Here is a 25,996-nt window from a genome sequence, read left to right as displayed (position 1 = left end):
ATGATCGGACACTCACACCCTGTACGTTTTATTTAACTTACTTTCTCCATGCTTTTGCTTTATAATAGAACAGGATTGAAATCACCAATATTACTGCAGCAAGAACTATTGTATACCAAACCCAGGAGTGGTGTTGTGTCTCATGTATTTCTTGGTCATCTGCAAGAAAACAAACATAATATTCATAGGAGGCCACAATAAAACAATAAGGGGCAGATCCTCGTACAATTGCATGGGCGCAGCGTATGTGAGATACGCTACGCCGCTGTAACTTACTTTTTTAATCTTTGAATCCACAAAGAATTTGCGCCGTAAGTTACGGCGCCGTAGTGTATCTCTCGCGGCGTAACGGCGCGTAATTCAAATCGGCGAGTAGGGGGCGTGTTTCATTTAAATGAAGCGCGTCCCCGCGCCGAACGAACTGCGCATGCGCCGTCCCTAAATTTCCCGCCGTGCATTGCGCTAAATGACGTCGCAAGGACGTCATTGTTTTGACGTGGACGTAAATTACGTCCAGCCCCATTCACGGACGACTTACGAAAATAAAATATTTTCAAATTCGACGCGGGAACAACGGCCATACTTAACATTGCGTACGCCACCAAATAGCAGCTTTAACTATACGACGAAAAAAGCTGAACGGAAACGACGTAAAAGAATGCGACGGCCTCTCGTACGTTCGTGGATCGTCGGAAATTGCTAAATTTGCATACTCGACGCGGAATACGACGGGAACGCCACCCAGCGGACGCCGAAGAATTGCATCTAAGATCCGAAGGTGTACGAAGACGTACGCCTGTCGGATCTAACCCAGATGCCGTCGTATGTTGTTTTGAGGATTCAAAACAAAGATACGACGCAGGAAATTTGAAAGTACGCCGGCGTATCAGTAGATACGCCGGCGTACTCGCTCTGTGGATCTGCCCCTAAGCCTAACTGGATAGGAGTGTGCAAAGGTCACCACATCTAAACTCATTCCACTAACTGACAGTATGCACTTTTTGTCATTGAGTATGCTGTATATGATCCCAGAAGGTCCAGGGAAACGTTCTTTGCTGTGACTGCTTTTTGGTTTACATCTCTCATTTAAATCCCATAATTCCACCACCCCCCCCCCCTTTTGTCAGATATTATGTAATAAACAGTAATGCCTTGTACACACGATCGGAATTCCCGATGAAAAAAGTCAGACGGAATTTTTTCATCGGATATTCCGACCGTGTGTGGGCCCCATTGGACTTTTTTAGAACATGTTTTATTTTTTCCAATCAAAAATTCCGATCGCCTGTGTGGAACTCCGACGGAGAAAAAAACATGCATGCTCAGAATCAAGTTGACGCATGCTCGGAAGCATTGAACTTAATTTTTCTCAGCTAGTCGTAATGTTTTACGTCACCGCGTTTTGGACGGTCGGAATTTGGTCTGACAGTGTGTATGCAAGACAGCTTGAACCAGGGGCGGACTGACCATTGAGGCACTCGGGCACTGCCCGAGGGTCCATGCCACTAGGGGGCCCCATCAGGGTTGCCAGGCTCAGTAAAACCAGGGACAGTATGTAAAAATCTGTCCCTGATATGTCCAAAATCGACATGCTTTTGATGTGAAAATCCTGAGATTTTAGCTTCCCTGCCTCTGCACTGCCTCCTGACTTGGTGGCCATCTGTAAGCCTGGGGGCCCCATAATCTTCTATTGCCCGGGGGCCCCATGAGTTGTCAGTCCGCCCCTGGCTTGAACGGAATTCCAACGGACAATTCCATTGGATTTTATCCAATCGGAAATTCCGATCATGTGTACAGGGCATAATACGATGTGCTCACTCTATATAGTGATTGGCCTCATTCAAAGTCCCCCTGACCAAAATTCTCTTTTTTCTGCCCAAATTTGGGATGGAGGCCAATTACTGATGGTGCCACGGACCACATACTTTTTTTCATTTTTTTTCTATTGAGTATGGGTGTCCTGTCATTGGTTCTCTTGTAGGCAGAAGAAAATGTCACATCATGTGACCTGACCAGTGTCAAGCTACAGAAAGGAATCACACTCACCTTTATTGGCACCCTCCATGTACAGTTCCTCTGCAATGGATGTAACTTTATTGGGATTTTCCTCCAGAGACGGACCTACCCAGACAAGTTAAAAATCTTCCATTAACATCTACAATGGTACTTGCACACAGAAAATTCTACTCAACCACCCATAAGTATGAGACAACCCATCTATTGTATTGGACCATTTTCAGTCTATTAAGTCAGGTACACACTAACAGCTGCAATGCGAGGTTAGTGCAGTGATCTATCCCGCCGAGCAGTTGTGTTCTGAACGGCGGGCAGCATCCCTGCCAGAACACTCCGATCAGCTCTCTCTGCCATTGGCAGAGAGCGCTGATCGGGAGTCGGTCAGCCTCTGGTTTTCCAGCATGTACATCCAACAGAAGCCGGCCAAAAAGCTTATGTCGGAAAGACCGACGGGCAAAATGTCGGACATCTTTTTTTTTTTAACTGGCAAAGGTCTCCTGACATTCTGCCTGTGCATACAAGGCTTTATTATTATTATACAGGCAGTGGCGGCTGGTGGTATATTTATCACTTGCACCAACTCCCCCTATGTGGGTCGGTTGGGTCACCCGCACCTCCCTTCCCCGCCAGTCGGATATGAGTCCTGCACTTACCCCATCTATGGCCCCCGGGCGGCGACTTCCCCCACATCTCAGAAGTCTTGTCTTCCTCTTTGGCATCACGGCATCCTTCTAGGCCAATGGGCTCCTTTCGGGCCAATCTGGAAATGGGTCACAGGACCTGCTTCCTGATTGTCTGGGAGTAGAATCAGTGTAACAATAGCGAATATTAATTTGGTTTAGTCACACAACTGGGTGGGCTTAAGGCGCAGTGCTCTGGGCCCGGATCCCACCCTTTTTTTGAATCCTAGGAGGCTAGGAGGAGACTCAGAAAGACAATAGCGAATATTAATTTGCTATTGTTTGTCACACATCTGCGCCCCAAGCCACCCTCTTTTTAAAGCCCATTAGAGCCTCAAAAAAAACCTGATTGGAATCCATGCATCCGGAGCCCTGCATGTAGATTAGGGGGCAGGAAGCATAGATGGGGGGAGCCACTGTATATGGACGGGCCGCCACTGTATACGTATGAATTTATATAGCGCCAACAGTTCGCTCAGTGCTTTACAAAATGAAGGCAGACATTAAAGCGGAGGTTCACCCAAAAAACAAGTATATAACATTACATTCAGTATACCTCAAACATGTACAGTATGCAGTTTTTTTTTTTTTGGGGTGTACATACGGTATTATTGGTATTTTCCTCCCAGCTTCCGGGTACTCGCTCCCGCGGGAGTAGGCGTTCCTGTGCAGTGCCGCAATGTCATCTGGGACTTCGCCCATATGATTGACGTGCCTGAGAAAAACTCCCCCCGGCGGATAAGGCGCGTCACGACTTTCCGAAAGTAGCCGAGCCGCGAGTCGGCTCTATACGGTGCCTGCGCAGTCAGCTCTACACGGCTCCTAGTCGGTGCGCAGGCGCCGTATAGAGCCGACTCGCGGTTCGGCTACTTTCGGAAAGTCGTGACGCGCCTTATCCACCGGGGGGAGTTTTTCTCAGGCACATCAATCATATGGGCGAAGTCCCAGATGACATTGCGGCACTGCACAGAAACGCCCACTCCCGCGGGAGCGAGTACCCGGAAGCCGGGAGGAAAATACCGATAATACCGTATGTACACCCCCCCCCAAAAAAATAAAACGGCATACTGTACATGTTTGAGGTATACTGAATGTAATGTTATATACTTGTTTTTTGGGCGAACCTCCGCTTTAAAATTACATTACAATTTGGTACAAGAGGAATTAGAGGGCCCTGCTTGTTAGAGTATACAATCTAGGAGGGAGGGTCAAGTGATAAAAACAGTTAATATCTGTGGGGGATGAGCTGATAGAGAAAGTAAAAACACAGTATATTAGTTAGAAAATAAAGTTCCAAAGGATGGGAGAGACACGAGAGAAGTCCTGGAGGCAAGCATGGGGGGAGATGACAAGGGAGCTAGAGATCAAGAGGTCTTGGGAGGAATGAGAACAATTTGGTTGGTATTTTGAGACTAAGGTTAGTGATGTACCCAGGGCAGAGTTGTGGATGTCTTTGTAAGTTGTTGTTAGCACTTTGAAATGTAATTGTTGGGTGACCGGAAGCCAGTGGAGCTTACAACAAGTAAAAATCCTGGGCCAGCGTAACGTATCTGATTTACGTTACGCCTCCGCAACTTAGACGGGCAAGTGCTGTATTCTCAAAGCACTTGCTCCGTAAGTTGCGGCGTAGCGAAAATCGGCCGGCGTAAGCCCGCCTAATTCAAATTTGGAACAGGGGGGCGTGTTTTATGTAAATGTTGTGTGACCCGACCCGCATGCGCCGTCCGTGGAATTTCCCAGTGTGCATTGCTCCAAAGTACGCCGCAAGGACGTGATTGGTTTCGACGTGAACATAAATGACGTCCAGCCCCATTCACGGACGACTTACGCAAACGACGTAACTTTTCAAATTTCGACGCGGGAACGACAGCCATACTTAACATTGGTACACCGCACTTACGCCACCATATAGCAGGGGTAACTATACGCCGGGAAAAGCCTAACGTAAACGGCGTAAATGTACTGCGTCGGCCGGGCGTACATTCGGGAATTCGCGTATCTAGCTAATTTGCATACTCGACAGGGAATTCGACTGAAGCGCCACCTAGCGGCCAGCGTAAATATGCAGTTACGATACCACGGTGTAACACAGTTACGCCAGTCGGATCTACGGGAAATCTATGTGTAACTGATTCTAAGAATCAGGCGCATAGATACGACCGCGCAACTTAGAGATACAACGGCATATCTGGAGATACGCCGTAGTATCTCGTTTGAGAATCTGGGCCCCTGTATTTTCTGCTAGAAAATCACTTAGAACCCCCAAACACTATATATATATATATATTTTTTTAGCATAGACCCTAAGAAATAAAATAGCGATTGTTGCAATATTTTATGTCACACGGTATTTGCGCAGCGGTCTTTCAAACGCAATTTTTTTGGACAATAAAAAAAAAACTAAACAGTAAAGTTAGCCCATATTTTTTTTTTCGTCCAAAGGTTTTGATTACCTGTTTTTGGGCATTTAAAAGATTAAAAAAAAAAAAAAAAAAAATATATATATATATATATATATATATATATATATATTATATTATACATACAAGTGCACTGAATGGAGGCTTGTTGTGTTTAAAATAAATGTTTAAATTTAAGAAATTTTCTGTATCACTTATTACTTGGATAATGGAACTTCCGCTTTTCGGAATCCTCCCCCCCCTCCGGTGTCACATTTGGTACCTTTCAGGGGGAGGAGGGAGCAGATACCTGCGTAATCCCAGGTATTTGCTCCCTCTTCCGGGCATAGATCACCGCGCTGACTGTGGTGACCTACGCCACATCTGGCGCCTACTCTGCCCCCCCGCTGTCTTCTGGGACTCGCACATGCACAGTAGAGAACCAGGAAGTGAAGCCGCAAGGCTTCACTTCCCGATTCCCTTACCGAAGATGGCGGCGGCAGCACCCGAGGGAGAGATCGGCTTCGGGCACCCAGGACAGGTAAGTGTCCATATATTAAAAGTCAACAGCTACAGTATTTGTAGCTGCTGACTTTAAAAAAAAAAATCTGCAGAACTCCGCTGGACCATCATTCTAGAGGTCCTATTGGCTGCTAGCGGGGTGCTTATATCCCAGCTAGCGGCCGATGAAAGGGTTAAATGCTCCCATGTAGCGCCACTGCAGAAGCGGTGCCCGTTCATTTCAATGGGCTAGAGTGGTGGAGGAGCGGTGTACACCGCTCCAAAGATGCTGCTTGCAGGACTTTTTTTTAACGTCCTGCCAGCGCACACCTCAGTGTGAAAGCACTCGGCTTTCACACGGAGACTGCAGGGGAGCAGTTTTGCAGGCACTTTACAGGCGCTATTTTTAGCCCAAAAGCGCCTGAAAAACGCCCCAGTGTGAAAGGGGTCTAACTGTTAGATTTTATGAGATGAAGGGGAGAAAAAAAAATCGGCCTAACATATCGGCCCCAAAAAATCGGCATCATATATCCGCCGCGATTTCTAAATATCGGCATCTAATCCACATCCATGCTGCATCCATCCTTGCCTGTCTGGAGGTGAAGACTCTGTACTGCTGCCTGTGGGTGCCGACTGCCTTCGGGATTTGGTGAGCGGGCTAAAGCCTAAATTCCTTTTTTGTCAACAAAACATGGACACTGCATGCAGACATCATAACCCCAATTTCAGAGGAAGTCATCCCAATTATCATGCTAACTGCTAGAACTTTCTATTCTTTCCTTGAGGATTTCCCCTTTCCTACACTTTGAGCTGCCAGTGAAGACTACTTAAGGCCTGACACTAGTAGCTAGATTCAAGTAGACCGCCGCATCTTTAAGGCGGCGTAGAGTATCGTATTTACGCTACGCCGCCTTAAGTTAGATAGGCAAGTACTGTATTCACAAAGTACTTGCCTCCTAACTTACAGCGGCGTAGCGTAAATGTGGCCGGCGTAAGCGCGCCTAATTCAAATTAGGCTGAGGGGGCGTGTTTTATGTTAATGGGGGGTGACCTGACATGTTTGACGTTTTTTAAGAGCGGCGCATGCGCCGTCCGTGTACATATCCCAGTGTGCATTGCGGCAAAGTAGTCCCCAAGGACGTATTGGTTTCGACGTGGACGTAAATTATGTCCAGCCCTATTCACGGACGACTTACGCAAACGAGGTAAAATTTTCAAATTTCGACGCGGGAACGAGGGCCATACTTAACATTACTAGTCCAGCTATTTGATGGAATAACTTTACGCCTGAAAATGCCTTACGTAAACGGCGTATCTTTATTGCGACGGGCGCACGTACGTTCGTGAATAGGCTTATCTAGTGATTTACATATTCTACGCCGACCTCAATGGAAGCGCCACCTAGCGGCCAGCCTAAATATTGCACTCTAAGATACGACGGCGCAGGCTGTCGTATATTAGCTAGGTTTAAGTGTATCTCAGTTTGAGAAGGCGCAGATTCCGAGTTAGGTCGGCGTATCTACTGATACGCCGGCCTAACTCTTTGTGAATCTAGCTAAAGGACTACTTTTATCCCATCATGATCTGCAGGGTGTGAGCTGGCCTAAATACTACCTGAACCCCAGATCCATGCAGGCCAGTCTCTTCCCCTAGTCACCACCTTCGTATAATAGAGTTGTCTGGGCCCGTTCAATTATTCAGTGTTTACTATTCTTTCTGCATATTTAACTGTTATCATATGTTACTGTCTTCTCATTATCCTGTATATACCTGATTGGCGAGTGTTCAACTCAACCAGCTTTGGGTGCTGTCCCAGGGTTTGGCTGACGTACACCTTACTTACACTGTTTGTTTTGCCAATACAGAAAGTTTGCTGACTTGAGCTTATACTGTGTCTGTGGTTTATTTTAAGGTGTGTGTATTATGTTAGAACCTAGACTGTAAGAAGTGCTGGGGAGTTCACAGGGTCATTGCACCACAAGAGGACAAGCAATATCCAGCGGCCCTCATGGGGGTGGCACTACAATTATAGAGTTCATACCTCCCAACTTTTGGACTTGAGAATGAGGGAAATAGTAGAGAAATGGAAACGGCAAAAAAGTGGGTGTGGTTGAATTACGCTTAACTACTTGCCGTCGCCGCACCGTCATTTTACGTCCACAAGGTGGCTCTCCTAGGCGAGACCACGTAAATGGACGTCCTACCCTTTAGCCGCCACTAGGGGCGCACGCGCGCCGCCGGAGGCGCGCGCGCGCGCCCCCCGCTCGCCCCCGACTCCCGTGCGTGTGCCCGGCGGGCGCGATCGCCGCCGGGCACACGCGATCGCTCGGTACAGAGCGGGGAACGGGAGCTGTGTGTGTAAACACACAGCTCTCGTTCCTGTCAGCAGGGGAAATGCTGATTTTCTGTTCATACAATGTATGAACAGAAAATCAGTGTTTCCCCAAGTGAGGCCACCCCCCCCCCCCCCACAGTAAGAACACACCCAGGCATACTTAACCCCTTCCCCGCCCCCTAGTGTTAACCCCTTCACTGCCAGTGGCATTTTTATAGTAATCTAATGCATTTTTATAGCACTGATCGCTATAAAAATGCCAATGGTCCCAAAAATGTGTCAAAAATGTCCGAAGTGTCCGCCATAATGTCGCAATACCGAAAAAAAAATCGCCGATCGCCGCCATTACTAGTAAAAAAAATATTAATAAAAATGCCATAAAAATACCCCCTATTTTGTAAACGCTATAACTTTTGCGCAAACCAATCAATAAACGCTTATTGCGATTTTTTTTACGAAAAATATGTAGAAGAATACGTATCGGCCTAAACTGAGGAAAAAAAATGTTTTTTTATATATTTTTGGGGGATATTTATTACAGCAAAAAGTAAAAAATATTCATTTTTTTCAAAATTGTCGTTCTATTTTTGTTTATAGCGCAAAAAAAAAAAAAACGCAGAGGTGATCAAATACCACCAAAAGAAAGCTCTATTTGTGGGAAAAAAAGGACGCCAATTTTGTTTGGGAGCCACGTCGCACGACCGCGCAATTGTCTGTTAAAGCGACGCAGTCCCGAATCGCAAAAAGTACTCTGGTCTTTGGGCAGCAATATGGTCCGGGGGGTAAGTGGTTAAAGCGGAGGTTCACCCTTTAAAACATTTTTTGACATCACACAAAGTCGCGCCATCCTACCGACACAATGCCGGTGTTTTTTTTTTTTTTGTCAGCACATACCTCTTAATCCGGATTTTCACCTCACGGCGATCCCGCGGGAGTGGGCGTTCCCAAGCACTGCCTGTGATTGACAGGCTTCCGAACGGCGTATACTGCGCGTCACAGCTTGCCGGAAAAACCCGAACGTCGGTGCGGCTCTATACGGCGCCTGCGCACTGACGTTCGGGTTCTGTCGGCAACCTGTGACGCGCAGTATGCGCCTTTCGGAAGCCTGTCAATCACAGGCAGTGCTTGGGAACGCCCACTCCCGCGGGATCGCCGTGAGGTGAAAATCGGGATTAAGAAGTATGTGCTGACAAAAAAAAAAAAACACCGGCATTGTGTCGGTAGGATGGCGCGACTTTGTGTGATGTCAGAAAATGTTTTAAAGGGTGAACCTCCGCTTTAACCACTTGACGACCAGCCACAGTATATATACTGCGACAGGTCAGCTCTATTACACGAAACGACATACCTGTACGTCGTTTTGTTTAATAGATACTGTAGGGGCATCATTATGACGTGACCATTTAAGTTGCTGGAGAGAGCAAACCCAGATGGAAGATAGGAGAAGATGGAAGCACCTGGAGCAGGCCAAAGCTTTTTTAACCCTACTTCTTCTGTAGGTCACAAGAGTGCACTGTAGTCTTGTGACCTGTATTCAGCCGACAGCAGGCTTAAACCGCTGTCGGCTGACATCAATCAGCTGGTCCAGACTCTGGAGAGACCCAAACTTTAATGTCGGGATCCACTCAGAGCCTCTCAGCACGCTGCCCCACTAAAATCAATAGAAGTCAAAACGAAAAATTTCTATTTTCTGGGCTTATAGGCAAGGGGGTGTCAAAAGTAATGCTTCTATATATTATTTTGGCTTCTGCCAAACAGGTAGCTGAAGTTCAGTCCGACCATGCAGTAGGTTTGAACCCAACCATTGGATCATCCCCATCCGCCCAAGCTCTTGTGAAATGTCTCCTGGCACTTCATTAAAGAGAACTTAAGTTGGGGAGTAGCTATTAACTTTGTGTTTCTGTGCCCCCACCCCTCCACCTTTGCTAGAGGGGTGGGGGTCCTTATTAGTAAATCGGTCCCCTGCACTATTCATCACGTGATCTCCGATCCAGGGGGGCGGTATGTGGCCCTGGTATTAGATATCTCTTACTGTAAAATGGTATTGGTGAATGTTTATCTACCCCCACCTTTTAATGTACAATGTCTGTATGACTTACTGGTTAAATTGGCCCCCTATACACATCTCCCACTTTTAATTATGGGGGATTTTAATGCTACCTTGGATGCATTGGATTCCTCCAATGTGGGTAGGTTGGGCTCGGCTGATCTAGCGGCCTGGGCTTCGATTGCTGGGCTGTCTGAGATGTGGCGGGCGAAGAACCCCACTGCTAGGTGTTTTTCTCATCTCTCACAGACACATCGCTCATCAGCCAGGATAGATTTTGCTTTTGGTAGTCCTCTGGTGTTGTCCTGGGTGGGGGACATTGCTTGCCTGGCGGAGGGGTTGTCTGACCATAATCCTTTTTCTGTCTCCCTGGCTCTCTCTTCCGGGAGGGAGTCCAGGGGGTGGAGACTTTCGCCTGGTTGGATTCAAAACGACACAATAAACGCTCATCTGATGGAAAAGGTTCTGGAGTATTGGAATACCAATCCTGCATCTGCCGATCCTCCTATAGTTTGGGACGCCTTTAAGGCGGTAGTGAGGGGGGAATTTATTTCTGCAATTAAAAAAGAGAGGAAGGAACAACAAGCGGAGGTCCAGTTGTTGCAGGACAAAGAGAAGGAGTGCGCGGACCATAACGCCGGTAACCCGTCTGCTTCCTCATATACGGCTTTGTTAGAAGCCCAAAGGAAGCTAACTCTGCACTTTAATAATCTGGCACATACAGAAGCGAAACACAGGGCTGATACTCAATTTGCGGAGGGTGATAAGAACGGGAAGCTCCTCGCGAATTTAGTAGCTGACTCTCGGCAACTTGCGAATATCCCGGTTATTCGGCGTAGGGATGGAAGTCTGGCTAGTGACCCCAGTGACATACTTGCTGAGTTTCAGGACTTTTATGCCTTATATACACCCATCCCTTCCTATGACAAATCGGCGCTGAAGTCATTGTTGGGGGGTCTCTCCATTCCGAGGCTCTCTGATGAGGACCGGGGGGTCTTGGAGGCTGAGATCACTAAAAAGGAAGTGATGGCGGCAATTTTTGCTTTTCCCCCCATAAGGCTCCGGGTCCCAAGGGTTTTCCGGTGGATTTTTATAAGGCGTATGCGGATCAGATAGCACCCAGACTTACTGCCCTGCTCTCCTATTGTGTACAAAATCAGCAACTGCCTCAATCTATGTTGGATGCATATATGATTTTGCTTCTCAAGCCGGGTAAAGACCCTCTGGAGTGCGCATCATATAGGCCGATCGCTTTACTCAATATGGATTTAAAAATCCTTACGAAGGTTCTGGCCAGGAGACTGGCAGGCGTTATCCCTTCTCTGGTGAACATAGACCAGACGGGGTTCATGCCGGGTAAATCTACTGACACCAATCTTAGAAGACTGTTCACACACATGCAGCTTCCAAATTTTGCCTCTCCCACTAGGATAGTGGTGTCCATAGACATTGAGAAGGCTCTCGACTCCATTGACTGGCATTACATGCAGGCAGTCTTTGAGGAAATGGGTTTTGGCCCAACTTTTCGAAAGTGGATCTTGATGCACTACAGCAACCCCAGAACGGCGGTTCGTATAGGACCTCATACTTCTCCATTTTTCCACATAGGTAGGGGGACTCGGCAGGGCTGTCCTCTATCGCCCTTTTTATTTGCACTCATGATGGAGCCTATTGCAATTGCATTGAGAGTGGCTGGGGAGGGGGAGGTGAAGGCGATCGGGGTGGGGTCCATAGATGAGTGTTTGGCACTATATGCGGATGACATGTTGTTATTTTTGCAGGATCCCAAGGAATCACTAGAGGCAGCGATGTGCATTTTAAATACGTTTTCGCAATTTTTATATGGGGGGGGCTAACCCGGCAGAGGTGTGCATGGGGCCTAAGTGGGCACGTTTCTCCTACTATATTTTTAAAATAATTTTCTCTTGACAGTTTACTTTTAGTCTGACTTACTGATATTGTTCAGGGGAACTTCTTCTAGGAAGGCACCATCTGGATATGCATTAAAGAGGCAAACATAAAAAGCTTCATCTTCCTTCTCCAGCTTAGAAACCTTTATAGAAGAGGTTCTTGAATTGGCACTTAGAATGGAGACATGTCCCTGAAATGGTGCAGCGACGTTGCTGCCATACTTCTCACTGTAGGTCACCATGTTCTGTGTGTTCTTCCCCTTCTTCTTTTGCCAGGTGACTTGTAGAACATCCAGATGAGCTTGGAACACACATGTCAGAATAACATCTCCTCCCAGTACAGCAGGGCTTGTTTTGTTACATAGTACTTGAGGTCTTGATGCTGAAAAGAAGAAACTGGTTACTGTGACATGCAAAATAAGGCCTTGTGCACACTGAAAGTTTTTACAGCTGCTGTTTTTGGCTTCAGACATTTTTTTTTCTACAGTCAATAAACTCTACAGTATGTTATCCTATGTGTCCATGCACACTATAGGCTGTCATCAACTGTTTTTGGCTTGGTCGTTTTTTTGCTTTAAAAAACGACCCCAAAACAAGTGGGTTCTGAGAGCGTTTTTTAGCTGTAAAAATGAATGGAACGTCAAAAAATGTCAAAAACCACCGATCAACGTTCAAAAATGTGTCTCGTCACCAGCGTTTTTTAAAGTTTTTGATCCATTGAAATGTAGCGCCTGTGTACTTTATGATACTGATGCTAGTTGAATTTAGAAGGAGATCAGAGTGTAGTTAAACTCTGATCCAAATTGTTATGTGCAAAACAGGGTCTCTGTCTCAGCTTGGCTGTGCTGTGGGCTTATTCTGTTGCACTGGGTTGTTCTTCCAACCCCGGTGCTGCAGGTGGCAGCAGTGGAGTCAAGGTTTGGGTGCTCTTTCCCAGCAGCCAATCAGGAGGGTTCGAACTTGCTGTGCATGCTGGGAGGGGTATTTATGGGGCAGACGCCATTGGTTCTGAGTCTTCTTTTTCGAGTGTGGCACCCACCTTTAGGGTGACCACATCACAGCGCCCTGGCGTTATGGCCTACCTGGCCGGGGCGTGCATGCCACGCGGTGTTCCTGGTTCCGGGGCCATGTTGGCCCGGAGCATCTGAACAGCGACGGGTTCCCACCTTTGAGGACCCCAAGCTGTATTTGCTGTTCGGTGGGGAGTCCGTCTAAGGAGCGCCATTGAGAGAACCAGGAACACTGCATGGCATGCGCAGCCTGGCCTGGTAGGCCATTTCGCCGGGGCCCTGTGATGCAGTCACTCTAAAGTTGGGTGCAGCACTCGAAGAAGAACCCAGACCAATGGCGTCTGTCTCACAAATACCCTCCCCCAGCATGCACAGCGAGGAGAAACCCTCCCGGTAGGCTGCTGGGCAAAAGCACCCAAACCTCGACTCCACTGTTGCCACCTATCGTCCTGGGGTGGGAACAGCACCCCAGGAAAAACAGAATAAGCCCACAGCACAGCCAAGCTGAGACAGAGACCCAATCTGAACAGATCAACTGGATCAGAGCTACTTAACTCAATGATCCCCCCTCTAAATTTAACAAAGCACCGGTACTTGAAAGTAACCAGGCACTACATGCAAATCTACTGACGTTTTTATAACGTTATTATAACGTCCAGTATGTATGAGGCCCAAATATTGAAATATGACAATAATTTACCATGTTGGGGAAAAATCTTGGAGTCCAGTCCGTGCAAAAAAATCTGAAGTCTAATCAACCCAAATATCTCTTATATTAGTCTGGGTCAGTGGCGGCCCATCTATTAGGGGCGCCGGGGCGCTGAAATCCCTATCCATGCGTCCGGCTCCCTCATCTGAGCGAGAAAGCAGTTGGAGAGAGCAAGAAGGAGAGCAGCCGACGCTGCCCGTGATCCCCGTAATCCGGCCAAACCCCCCCCCCCCCAAATAAAACACCAGCCGCCACTGGTCTGGGTCAATGGTGATGAGATCTCTGGAACCAGTTCCCAGATCCACCATCACTTGATGTGGCTTTTATAGGGTGTTAGGGTCAAGTGTAAGGTTTTAGGTTAGTTTTAGGCTTACCAGAGGTAGGGTAGGTGGTAGTGTGATGGAGTTGATAAAATGATTATTTTGTGTTTATGTTCTCTCTCTTCTAACCACTCAAATATTCTTCTTTATTATTTTTGTATTATTAGTTTCTTTCTTGTTGCGATGTGTGTGTGTATGTGTATATATATGTAGCTCTACCCCCGCAGGAGCCGCTGATTTGTTGTTGGGATCGGCATATTGATATGGTCTAGAGGTGCAGTTGGAGAACAAAGCAGTTGAGCGAAGGTCCAGTGAACAGTGAATAAAGGTTTTCCAATGCTTTATTTCCAGGCCAAACACGGCCAACATCAACATCAAATGGGAAGAAAAGGTTGATGAAGAGAAGGGAGAACCTTGCAGTATCAGGCCCGGATATTAATTGAGCAGTCCTGCTCTCAATAGTACCAAATTATTATTCGTCGCCACTCTAGCCAGAGTGGGTGAAGTGCCCCCGGACAGACCCCTCTCACAAGCCTGGCAGCCGAAGTGTCACTTAGGATTCGCTGGGAGGAACAGATCTCTCTCACAGACCTGGCTCTAGGGCCTCTGCCACAGGCCAATTACTTTAAGTAAGCTAAATGGATGAACAGAGCGAATCCTCCCAGTAGATTTTAGAATAGGTCACCGGATGAAAGCAAAGCGTACCTGTCAGCATTCCGGTCACCAGATAGATAACTGATTGGTTCGTTCAAGCCCTGTTGGATAACCTGCCTCCGGGTTCTCCTCAAGCCGACCCCCCAATTGAACGGCACCCAGCCTGGGATCCTTTCAATAGAACCGGGGACCAGTGGCGGCCCGTCCATAGGGGGCGCCTGGGCGCCGCCCCCCCCCACCCCAAAGCCATTAACAAAAGAAAATTAAAAAAAAAAAATGAAAAAAAAAATTTTTTTTTTTTGGCCCTTTAAGAAAAAAAAGGTCCTTTAAAGTGTTCGGGGCGGGCTCTGGGCGCCGGGAACAGTGGGATATTAAGGCATAGGCATCATTGAAACGTCCTGCCAATGCTGCAGCAGGACGTTTCATTTGCAAGTTTTTTTTTTAAGCTCTGTGGCGCTGTGCAGGACGCCACTCCAGCCAATCACATCGGTCCTGTGTCTCTCCAGCCCCTCACATTGGTTCCTTCTGCACTGCTAGGAAATGAGCAGTGCTTTTCCCCGGCGGGCGGCTGTGTCACTTTCAGTTCTCTGGCTCCAGGACATGGAGGTAAGTAAAATATTCTTATTAAAACCCTTTATTTATTCTTTTAACCCAGTGTCTGTCCAGTGTCCACTCCTTCCACACTTCCTTGCTGGATGTATTGTCAGCTTGTGATGAAGAGTGGGGGGGGGGGGGCCATGCTTCACCCGATCTGTGCTGAAGCCTTCATTACACACATCTCCTGTGTGTGAGGGAGGGCTCCCTGCTCTGCGACCTACAGCCATGCTTTACAAGTCTCTTATATCTGTCTCTTATATCTGTCTCTCTCTGTCCCTCTGTCTCTCTCTATCTATCTATCTATCTATCTATCTATCTATCTAATTATCTATCTATCTATCTATCTATCTATCTATCTATCTATCTAATTATCTATCTATCTGTCTAATTATCTATCTATCGAATTATCTGTCTAATTATCTATCTATCTAATTATCTATCTATCTATCTATCTATCTATCTATCTATCTATCTATCTATCTATCTATCTATCTATCTATCTATCTATCTATCTATCTAATTATCTATCTATCTATCTATCTATCTATCTATCTATCTATCTATCTATCTATCTATCTAATTATCTATCTATCTGTCTAATTATCTATCTATCGAATTATCTGTCTAATTATCTATCTATCTAATTATCTGTCTGATTATCTATCTATCTATCTATTTATCTGCCTGATTATCTATCTATCTCTATCTAATTATCTGCCTGATTATCTATCTATCTCTGTCCCTCTGTCTCTCTCTCTCTCTCTCTCTCTCTCTCTCTCTCTATCTATCTATCTATCTATCTATCTATATATATCTATCTATCTATCTGATTATCTATCTGTCTGATTATCTATCTAATTATCTATCTATCTATCTATCTATCTATCTATCTATCTATCTATCTATCTATCTAATTATCTGTCTGATTATCTATCTATCTATCTAATTATCTGTCTGATTATCTATCTATCTGTCTAATTATCTGTCTGATTATCTATCTATCTATCTATCTATCTATCTATCTATCTATCTATCTATCTATCTATCTATCTAATTATCTGTCTGATTATCTATCTATCTAATTATCTGTCTTATCTATCTATCTATCTATCTATCTATCTATCTATCTATCTATCTCTATCTAATTATCTGCCTGATTATCTATCTATCTATCTAATTATCTGTCTGATTATCTATCTATCTATCTAATTATCTATCTATCTGTCTAATTATCTATCTATCTAATTATCTGTCTGACTATCTATCTATCTATCTAATTATCTGTCTGATTATCTATCTAATTATCTATCTATCTGTCTAATTATCTATCTATCTAATTATCTGTCTGACTATCTATCTATCTATCTATCTATCTATCTATCTATCTAATTATCTATCTATCTATCTATCTATCTATCTATCTATCTATATATCTATCTATCTAATTATCTGTCTGATTATCTATCTATCTAATTATCTGTCTGATTATCTATCTATCTATCTATCTATCTATCTATCTATCTATCTATCTATCTATCTAATTATCTGTCTGATTATCTATCTATCTATCTAATTATCTGTCTGATTATCTATCTATCTAATTATCTGTCTGATTATCTATCTATCTATCTCTATCTAATTATCTGTCTGATTATCTATCTATCTATCTATCTATCTATCTATCTATCTATCTATCTGATTATCTGTCTGATTATCTATCTATCTATCTATCTATCTATCTATCTATCTCTCTATCTATCTATCTCTATCTAATTATCTGTCTGATTATCTATCTATCTATCTATCTATCTATCTATCTCTCTATCTATCTATCTCTATCTAATTATCTGTCTGATTATCTATCTATCTATCTCTATCTAATTATCTGTCTGATTATCTATCTATCTATCTATCTATCTATCTATCTATCTATCTATCTATCTATCTATCTATCTCTATCTAATTATCTGTCTGATTATCTATCTATCTATCTATCTATCTATCTATCTATCTATCTATCTATCTATCTATCTATCTATCTATCTATCTATCTAATTATCTATCTATCTGTCCTATCCAATCTATCCCTCTGTCTAAATGCAGGTCACATTGTCTGTGAGTGACATTGGGGGGGGGGGGTTTGGTTGGGGTTTTGTTTGCGCCCCCCCAAAAAAATGGAGCACCAGCCGCCACTGCCGGGGACCCAGTAGATCACTGGAGTCCCCTTTTACCTCCGGATGAGGTTCCGTGTAGCCTGCAATTTTGGCCAGATGGGCCGCGAAGATTATTGAGCACATGACATCTGTCACAGATATACTCTCCCCCAGCATGCCCCGCGAGGGAAAAACTCCTCTAATTGGCTGCTGGGGAAAACTCACTCTGCCAGAACCCCACTGGTGCCAACTGCTGGCCAGGGATGGTAACGCATCCCTGGAGCACAGTCTGACCCAGTGGACATTTCTGGAATGACATGTTCCAATTTAGCAAGTTGTGAATGGGAGCAAAATAACTCTTCCATTCCCACTAACTTTAGCGTAGTGCCCTTACTGAAAGTAAGGGGGCACTACATATATATATATATATATATATATATATATATATAATATATATATATATATATATGTGTGTACACATATACACACATACATGTGCATATATACAGTATGTATGTATTTCAGTATTACATTAGTATTATTTTTCTTGAATGAAAGTCATGAAAGAGTTAATCTCAGCCCGGAGTGAAGAGGAGAAACAGACGTCTTTCAACCCCCTCCTTTCTACTCCCTACTCCTAATCAACCCCCTCCTTTCTACTCCCTACTCCTAATCAACCCCCTCCTTTCTACTCCCTACTCCTAATCAACCCCCTCCTTTCTACTCCCTACTCCTAATCAACCCCCTCCTTTCTACTCCCTACTCCTAATCAACCCCCTCCTTTCTACTCCCTACTCCTAATCAACCCCCTCCTTTCTACTCCCTACTCCTAATCAACCCCCTCCTTTCTACTCCCTACTCCTAATCAACCCCCTCCTTTCTACTCCCTACTCCTAATCAACCCCCTCCTTTCTGCTCATCCTACCGTATAAAGAATATGTCGCTGAGTTGTGTTTGCCTCGTGGCCAGGAAGAGGTGTAATAAGAGAAGACCATATGAATAAGCCAATCAGATGCACCCATATGTGATGATGCTTGCTTATGTCACTTTGACTATAAAAGCTGTGATTTGAATAAAGTCTTTCCATTTCCTGTTGGAGACGATGACGGAGACTGCAGCGTGAATTATTTTCTTCTGCATGCATGTACTCACATCATCATAGATTTGGCTCAGCGGCAGAATAGAACACGTATCCTGGAATTGAGCCAGGGAAAATCTATTACAGTAGTGCTCAAAAGTTTGTGAAACTGTACTTTTCCCATACTTGGCAAAAAACTGATTCGCCTTAATGGCAGGGTCAGAAAGAGCCAGTACTTCCCTTTAACTAATTTTCCTGCCAATACCCCTAGCCTGAGAAATACTCTGTATACTTCTGGGTATAAGGCACTTTCCCTGCCTCCCCTTCAAAGCTACATTTAGACACGTTTGTAGCTCTTCACTGTCCCTAATTTTAGGGGACTGTCCCTGATTTAGAACAAAGTCCCTCTGTCACTCTTTCATTCTCATTTGTCACTCATTTTGGTCTGATCTATATAGTTGTATTATATAAAATGCACTTGTTATCTTTAAAAGGTGTTTTCCAGAGCTAAACCTTTCATCCAATTTCTAAATTGTTGCATTTGTAAATTTGAAAAGTCAGTATAGAGGAATGGTAGTGGCAAAAAAAAAAAGAAGCACTTGTGGGTTTAAAGGGGTTGTAAAGGTAAATGTTTTTTCACCTTAACAACTTAAAGCGGGGGTTCACCCCAAAAAACACATTTTTAACATTAGATTGAGGCGAGTTGTTAGAAGCACAATCGGGTTTAAAAAAAACCACCCGTTTTTGCTTCCCACAATTAGCCTCAATCTAATGTTAAAAAAAAAATTTTGGGTGAACCCCCGCTTTAAGGACCCCTTCACGCCAATATACGTCAGCAGAATGGCACGGCTGGGCATATCCATGTACCTGTACGGGCCCTTTAAGCCCAGACGTGGGGTCGCGTGCGCCGCCGGCGCGTGCACGCAACCTGGTCCGAAGCTCCATGACCGTGGGACCCGCGGACTCGATCGTCGCTGGAGTCCCGCGATCGGTCCCCAGAGCTGAAGAACAGGGAGAGCTGTGTGCTTCCCAGTTCTTCACTGTGGCGCCGTCATCGATCGCGTGTTCCCTTATATAGGGAAACACAATCAATGACGTCAAACCTACAGCCACACCCCCCTACAGTCAGAAACACAGATGAGGTCACACTTAACCCCTTCAACGCCCCCTTGTGGTTAACTCCCAAACTGCAATTGTCATTTTCACAGTAAACAATGCATGTTTAATGCATTGTTTGCTGTGAAAATGACAATGGTCCCAAAAATGTGTCAAAATTGTCTAAAGTGTCCGCCATAATGTCGCAGTTACGAAAAAAATCGATGATCGCCGCCATTAGTAGTAAAAAAAATATAATTAATAAAAATGCAATAAAACTATCCCCTTGTAAGCGCTAAAAATTTTGTGCAAACCAATCGATAAAATCGTAGAATACGTATCGGCCTAAACTGAGGAACAAAATATTTTTTTTTATATATTTTTGGGGATATTTATTATAGCAAAAAAGAAAAAATATTGCATTTTTTTCAAAATTGACGCTCTATTTTTGTTTATAGCGCAAAAAATAAAAACCGCAGAGGTGATCAAATACCACCAAAAGAAAGCTCTATTTGTGGGAAAAAAAGGACGCCAATTTTGTTTGGGAGCCACGTCGCACGACCGCGCAATTGTCAGTTAAAACGACGCAGTGCTGAATCGCAAAAACTGGCCAGGTCCTTTAGCTGCCTAAAGGTCCGGGTTTTAAGTGGTTAATGCATCCTATACAATACCGCCCCTCCCCCACCCCCGAGCCCCCGTTTTACTTACCTGAGCCCTCGAAAGTCCCGCGCTCGCCCCCGTCATCCTCCGCGTTTCTGAGCCCAGCCGTTGATTGACTACACTGGATGGATTGAAAGCAGCGCAGCCATAAATATATCTCCCATTTTGTAGACGCTTTAACTTTTGTGCAAACCAATCAATATACCGTTATTGCGACTTATTTTTTGCCAAAAATAAGTAGAAGAATATATATCATCTAAACTGATGAAGAAATTTATTTTTTACATTTTTTTGGGGATATTTATCATAGCAAAAAGTAAAAAATATAGGGCCAGATTCACGTAGCCCGGGCGCAACTTAACTTTTCCGATTTAAGTTACACCGCCGCAAATTTTCTGCCTAAGTGCCCGATCCACAAAGCACTTACCTGGAAATTTGCAGCGGAGTAACTTAAATCCGTCCGGCGCAAGGCGGGCCCAATCGAATGGGGCGAGTCCCATTTAAATTAGGCGCGCTCCCGCGCCGGACGTACTGCGCATGCTCCGTTGGGTAAATTACCCGACGTGCATTGCGCTAACTGACGTCGCACCGACGTCATTTGCTTACACGTTAACGTAAATGGCGTCCAGTGCCATTCACGGACGTCTTACGCAAACGACGTTGATGTTTAAATTTTGACGCGGGAACGACGGCCATACTTACCATGGCTTAAGACAACTAGGGCTGAGCCCTAGTTTTACGCGGCGTAACTCGACGGAAACGACGTAGATTTAGATCGACGGGCCGTTCGGGACGTTCGGGGATCGCCGTAAGTTTTCATTTGCATATTCTACGCCGGCCGCAATGGCCTCGCCACCTAGCGGCCGGCCTAGAATTGCATCCTAAGATCCGACAGTGTAATTCAATTACACCTGTCGGATCTTAGGGCTAGCTATGCGTAACTGATTCTATGAATCAGTCGCATAGTTAGAAACAGAGATACGGCGGCGTATCAGTAGATACGCCGTCGTATCTCGTTTGTGAATCTGGCCCATAGTTTTTTTTTTTCAAAATTGTCGCTCGACTCGAACATCGGGACCATCCCTAATCACAAGCACCGGTGGTGTTTTGACACAGTCCAACACTGGTCCAATGCCGGGACCGCGGGACGTGTGACGTCCATCATAGGTGCTGCAAGCTCCAGAAGGCGGGAATTACAATACTGCAGCGCCACATCACTGAGATCCCCGCTCGGAGATCGGACAGGCGGGTCTCAGAGCGATCGGGAGAGATCAGGCCAGCTGAGGAGCGATCGGGTGATAGCAAGGTATTTAAAAGGCAACTAGGTCCAACAGGCAGCAAAGTAAATGCAAATGCTAATCGCAAAGAGACCTCACACATGCTTGTCTCCGGTGGTCCCCCAAAGGCCAGACGAAATGTTGTGAAATGCACATAGGACTCCCTCCATTGCCAGCATTAGCTAGATTAGAGGCTTTCTCCCCCCTCCCTGGAGTTCTCAGTCCTCTCCATGGTTCAGGCTCTGCTCTATCTTGTTTTATCATGCATAGCTCTCTGCAGCCAGACTCTCTATCTCCTCTGGGCTCAGCAGTTGTGCCCCCTACCTGCAGTTCTGGACACACAGGTCTCTGCCAAAAAACCCTGCACCACGACCACCCTGGACCCCCCCCCCCCATATGTCAGGTAGGTGTATGTAGGTCAGGTAGGTCAGTGTATGGAGGTCAGGTAGGTCAGTGTATGGAGGTCAGGTAGGTCCGTGTATGTCAGGTAGGTGTATGGAGGTCAGGTAGTCAGTGTATGTATGTCAGGTAGGTCAGTGAATGTATGTCAGGTAGGTGTATGTAGGTCAGGCAGGTGTATGTAGGTCAGGAAGGTGTATGGATGTCAGGTAGTCAGTGTATGTCAGGTAGGTCAGTGTATGCATGTCAGGTAGGTGTATGTAGGTCAGGTAGTCAGTGTATGTATGTCAGGTAGGTCAGTGTATGTCAGGTAGTCAGTGTATGTATGTCAGTTAGGTCAGTGAATGTATGTCAGGTAGGTGTATGTAGGTCAGGTAGTCAGTGTATGTATGTCAGGTAGGTGTATGTAGGTCAGGTAGGTGTATGTACGTCAGGTAGTCAGTGTATGTATGTCAAGTAGGTCAGTGTATGTCAGGTAGGTGTATGTATGTCAGATAGTCAGTGTATGTATGTCAGGTAGGTCAGTGTAATGGTCAGTGTGTCAGGTAGGTGTATGTATGTCAGGTAGTCAGTGTATGTATGTCAGGTAGGTCAGTGTATGTCAGGTAGATGTATGTATGTTAGGTAGTCAGTGTATGTATGTCAGGTAGGTCAGGGTATGTATGTATGTTAGGTAGGTAGGTCAGAGTAATGGTCAGTGTGTCATGTAGGTGAGTTTAGTGTTCAAAATTGATGGACAATGGTAAGCCAGGCAGCAACCAGCAAGTGAGCTTACCCCCCGCCACACAACCCCACCACTCAGCCAAAAAAAAACACGCCATGACCATCCCGGATCCAAACCCCCCCCCCCCCCCTGCGCGCCCCCGATGCCGGCCTCAGGCTGAAGCCCCTGGTCTTCTTGCCACCTAGCAATGCCCCTGCTTTGAAAATAAATTTTTACCTAGCTTAGTGAAGAAAGTGACATTTTACTTTGCAAAGAATGACCGATTATATGCACAGAGAAATAAGAGAATAATTTTATGATACATTTGTGTTAGTACTGAAAAATCAGAGAGGTCATATACCTACTGAGTGAATTTGCTATCCAAAGTACATAATACAGGCTGCAATAAATTTCTTCCATTATTCAATCAGAAAACAACCAGAAAACATACAGAAAACATACAGAAAACATATAGAAAACAATCAGAAAACATAGGTATACAGTATAGAAAACACACCTAACAATAAATAAATGTACTCACCCGCTATGGACAATAAGGATAGAATCAGGATTGCACGGAGCGACATTCTGCACTGCAAGGTTGTTCTGCACTGCAAGGTTTTCTGTTCGTTTATACTTTTTGGCGCTCAAATTCAAAAAGTACGTGCAGAGTCCATGAACTCCGTCATGTTTTTTACTTTCACTTTCATCTATGGCCTCTTCATTCTAAAGCATTTAAAGTTTAACCACTTACAGACCCGAAGAACTTTTAAAATAGAAATTTCTTCATCAGTTTAGGCCGATATGTATTCTTCTACATATGTTTGGTAAAAAAATAAAAATAAAATCGCAATAATGGTTTATTGATTGGTTTGCACAAAAGTTAAAGGGCCAGATCCACATACAAATGGACAGGCGCAGCGTATCAGAGATGCGCTACGCCGCCGTATCTTACCTGGCTTTAAGTCGAATCCTGGAAGAATTTGCGCCGTAAGTTACGTCGGCGTAGTGTATTTCTGGCGGCGGAATTCAAATCGGCGGGTAGGGGGGCGTGATTCATTTAAATGAAGCGCGTCCCCGCGCCGATTGAACTGCGCATGCTCCGTTTCAAAATTTCCCGCCGTGCTTTGCGCGAAATGCCGTCGCAACGACGTCATTTTTTGAACTTAGACGTGACTTGCGTCCATCCCTATTCACGGACGACTTACGCATAAAAAAAAAAAATTCTAATTTCGACGCGGGAACGACGGCCATACGGCAAGTCTATCTATACGCTGCAAAATAGCAGCTTTAACTATACGCTGGAAAAAGCTGACTAGAGACGACGTAAGAGAATGCGACGGCCGCGCGTACGTTCGTGGATCGTCGGAAAAAACTCATTTGCATACCCGACGCGGAAAACAACGTGAACTCCACCCAGCGGACGCCGAAGTATTGCATCTGCGATCCGAAGGCGTACGAAGCCGTACACCTGTCGGATCTAACCCAAATGCCGTCGTATCTTGGTTTGAGGATTCAAACTAAAGATACGACGCGGGAAATTTGAAAGTACGCCGGCGTATCAGTAGATACGCCGGCGTACTTCGTCTGTGGATCTGCCCCAAGGCGTCTACAAAATAGGAGATATATTTATGACATTTGTATTTATTTATTTTTTACTAGTAATGGCGGCGATCTGCGATTTTTATCAGGACTGCAACATTGCGGCAGACACATCGGACACTTTTGACACTATTTAGGGACCATTGACATTTATACAGCGATCTGTGCTATAAATAGCCACCGATTTACTGTGTAAATGTCACTGGCAAGGAAGAGGTTAACACTATGAGGCGATCAAGGCGTTAAATGTGTTCCCTCGTGTGTGTTTCTAACTGTAAGGAGAGGGGACTGGCTAGCGGAGAAAGAGAGATTGCTGTTCCTGATTACTAGGAACAGACAATCTGTCTCTCCTCTCCTGTCAGAAAGGGGATTTACATACACACATCCCTGTTCTGACGCTCTGTGGATCGATTGTGGTTCGCCGGCCACGCTCATCAGGTCCCCCACCGTGCGGCGGCGCGCGCGCCTGCTATCGCCCTTAACCACTTGCTTACTGGGCACATATAACCCCTTCCTGCCCAGGCGAATATTCAGCTTTCGGCGCTGTACCGCTTTAAATGGAAATTCCGCGGTCGTGCGACGTGGCTCCCAAACAAAATTGATGTCCATTTTTTCCCCACAAATAGATCTTTCTTTTGGTGATATTTGATTACCTCTGCGGTTTTTATTTTTTGCGCTATAAACAAAAAAACAGCGACAATTTTGAAAAAAAAACACAATGGGCTGGATTCACAAAGAGTTACGCCGGCATATCAGTAGATACGCGGACGTAACTCGGAATCTAAGCCTGTCGTAAGTTTAAGTGTATGCTCAAACTGAGATACACTTAAACCTAGCTAGGATACGACAGCCTGCGCCGTCGTTTCTTAGGGTGCAATTTTTCCGCTGGCCGCTAGGTGGCGCTTCCGTTGATTTCGGCGTATGTAAATGACTAGATACGCCGATTCACGAACGTACGCTTGCCCGTCGCAGTAAAGATACGCCGTTTCCGTAAGAGGTACGCCGGCGTAAAGATAAAGCTGCCCCCTAGGTGGCGTAGCCAATGTTAAGTATGGCCGTCGTTCCCGGGTCGAAATTTGAAAATTTTACATCGTTTGCGTAAGTCGTCCGTGAATTGGGCTGGACGTAATTTACGTTCATGTCGAAACCAATACGTCCTTGCGGCGTACTTTGGAGCAATGCACACTGGGATATGGACACGGACGGCGCATGCGCCGTTCGTAAAAAACGTCAATCACGTCAGGTCACATAACATTTACATAAAACACGCCCCCTCATCCTCATTTGAATTAGGCGCGCTTACGCCGGCCCCATTTACGCTACGCCGCCGTAAGTTAGGAGGCAAGTACTTTGTGAATACAGCACTTGCCTCTCTGACTTAAAGGGGTTTTCCACCCATTTTTTAAGTTTATTAAAAGTCAGCAGCTACAAAAAGTGTAGCTGCTGGCTTTTAATAAACAGACACTTACCTGCTCCAACGCTCCAGCGCCGCGCCGGCCGGGGGTCCGCTCCTCTCCCCCCCTCCCCGGCCGGCGTCTTCATTGTCACTGTGGGCACCCGGCCGTGACAGCTTTCGGCTTCACGGCCGGGCACCCACTGCGCATGTGCGAGCGGCCATGCGCGCGCGGCGCGGCCCAGCGCTGCGCTGTTTGATTGGACAGGCGATCGCCTCGGACCTGACGTGTCCTAGGCGATCGCCTACAGGTAGGGGCTGCCAAAAGGCGATTAAGCTTAATCGCCTTTGCAGCCCCTCGGCGGAAGGAACAAGTGGGACAGGAAGTCCCCTTCTCCTGAAGCCCCCACTCCCCCCCCCCCAAAAAAAATTACATGCCAAATGTGGCATGTAAGGGG

At 45.5% G+C, this 25,996-nt stretch overlaps 1 protein-coding gene across 1 annotated transcript in view; it reads right to left on the bottom strand.

Annotated features, from left to right (window-relative positions):
* LOC120928008 overlaps nucleotides 1–23,222 on the bottom strand; it is a 31,187-nt gene extending 7,965 nt beyond the window's left edge. Inside the window, exons 1-4 of the mRNA XM_040339066.1 lie at nucleotides 23,085–23,222; nucleotides 11,932–12,270; nucleotides 2,047–2,121; nucleotides 42–159 (exon numbers count right to left, since the gene is read on the bottom strand). Of these exons, the coding sequence (XP_040195000.1) occupies nucleotides 42–159; nucleotides 2,047–2,121; nucleotides 11,932–12,270; nucleotides 23,085–23,130 (578 nt within the window). The 5' untranslated portion in view covers nucleotides 23,131–23,222. The remainder of the gene's footprint in view (nucleotides 1–41; nucleotides 160–2,046; nucleotides 2,122–11,931; nucleotides 12,271–23,084) is intronic.
* Nucleotides 23,223–25,996: the final 2,774 nt, after the last annotated feature.

The sequence above is a fragment of the Rana temporaria genome, chromosome 2, assembly GCF_905171775.1.
Source record: "Rana temporaria chromosome 2, aRanTem1.1, whole genome shotgun sequence".
NCBI classification, from domain to species: Eukaryota; Metazoa; Chordata; class Amphibia; order Anura; family Ranidae; genus Rana; species Rana temporaria.
Note: the sequence above shows the minus strand (reverse complement) of the source record. Positions and strands in the feature narration are given on the sequence as shown.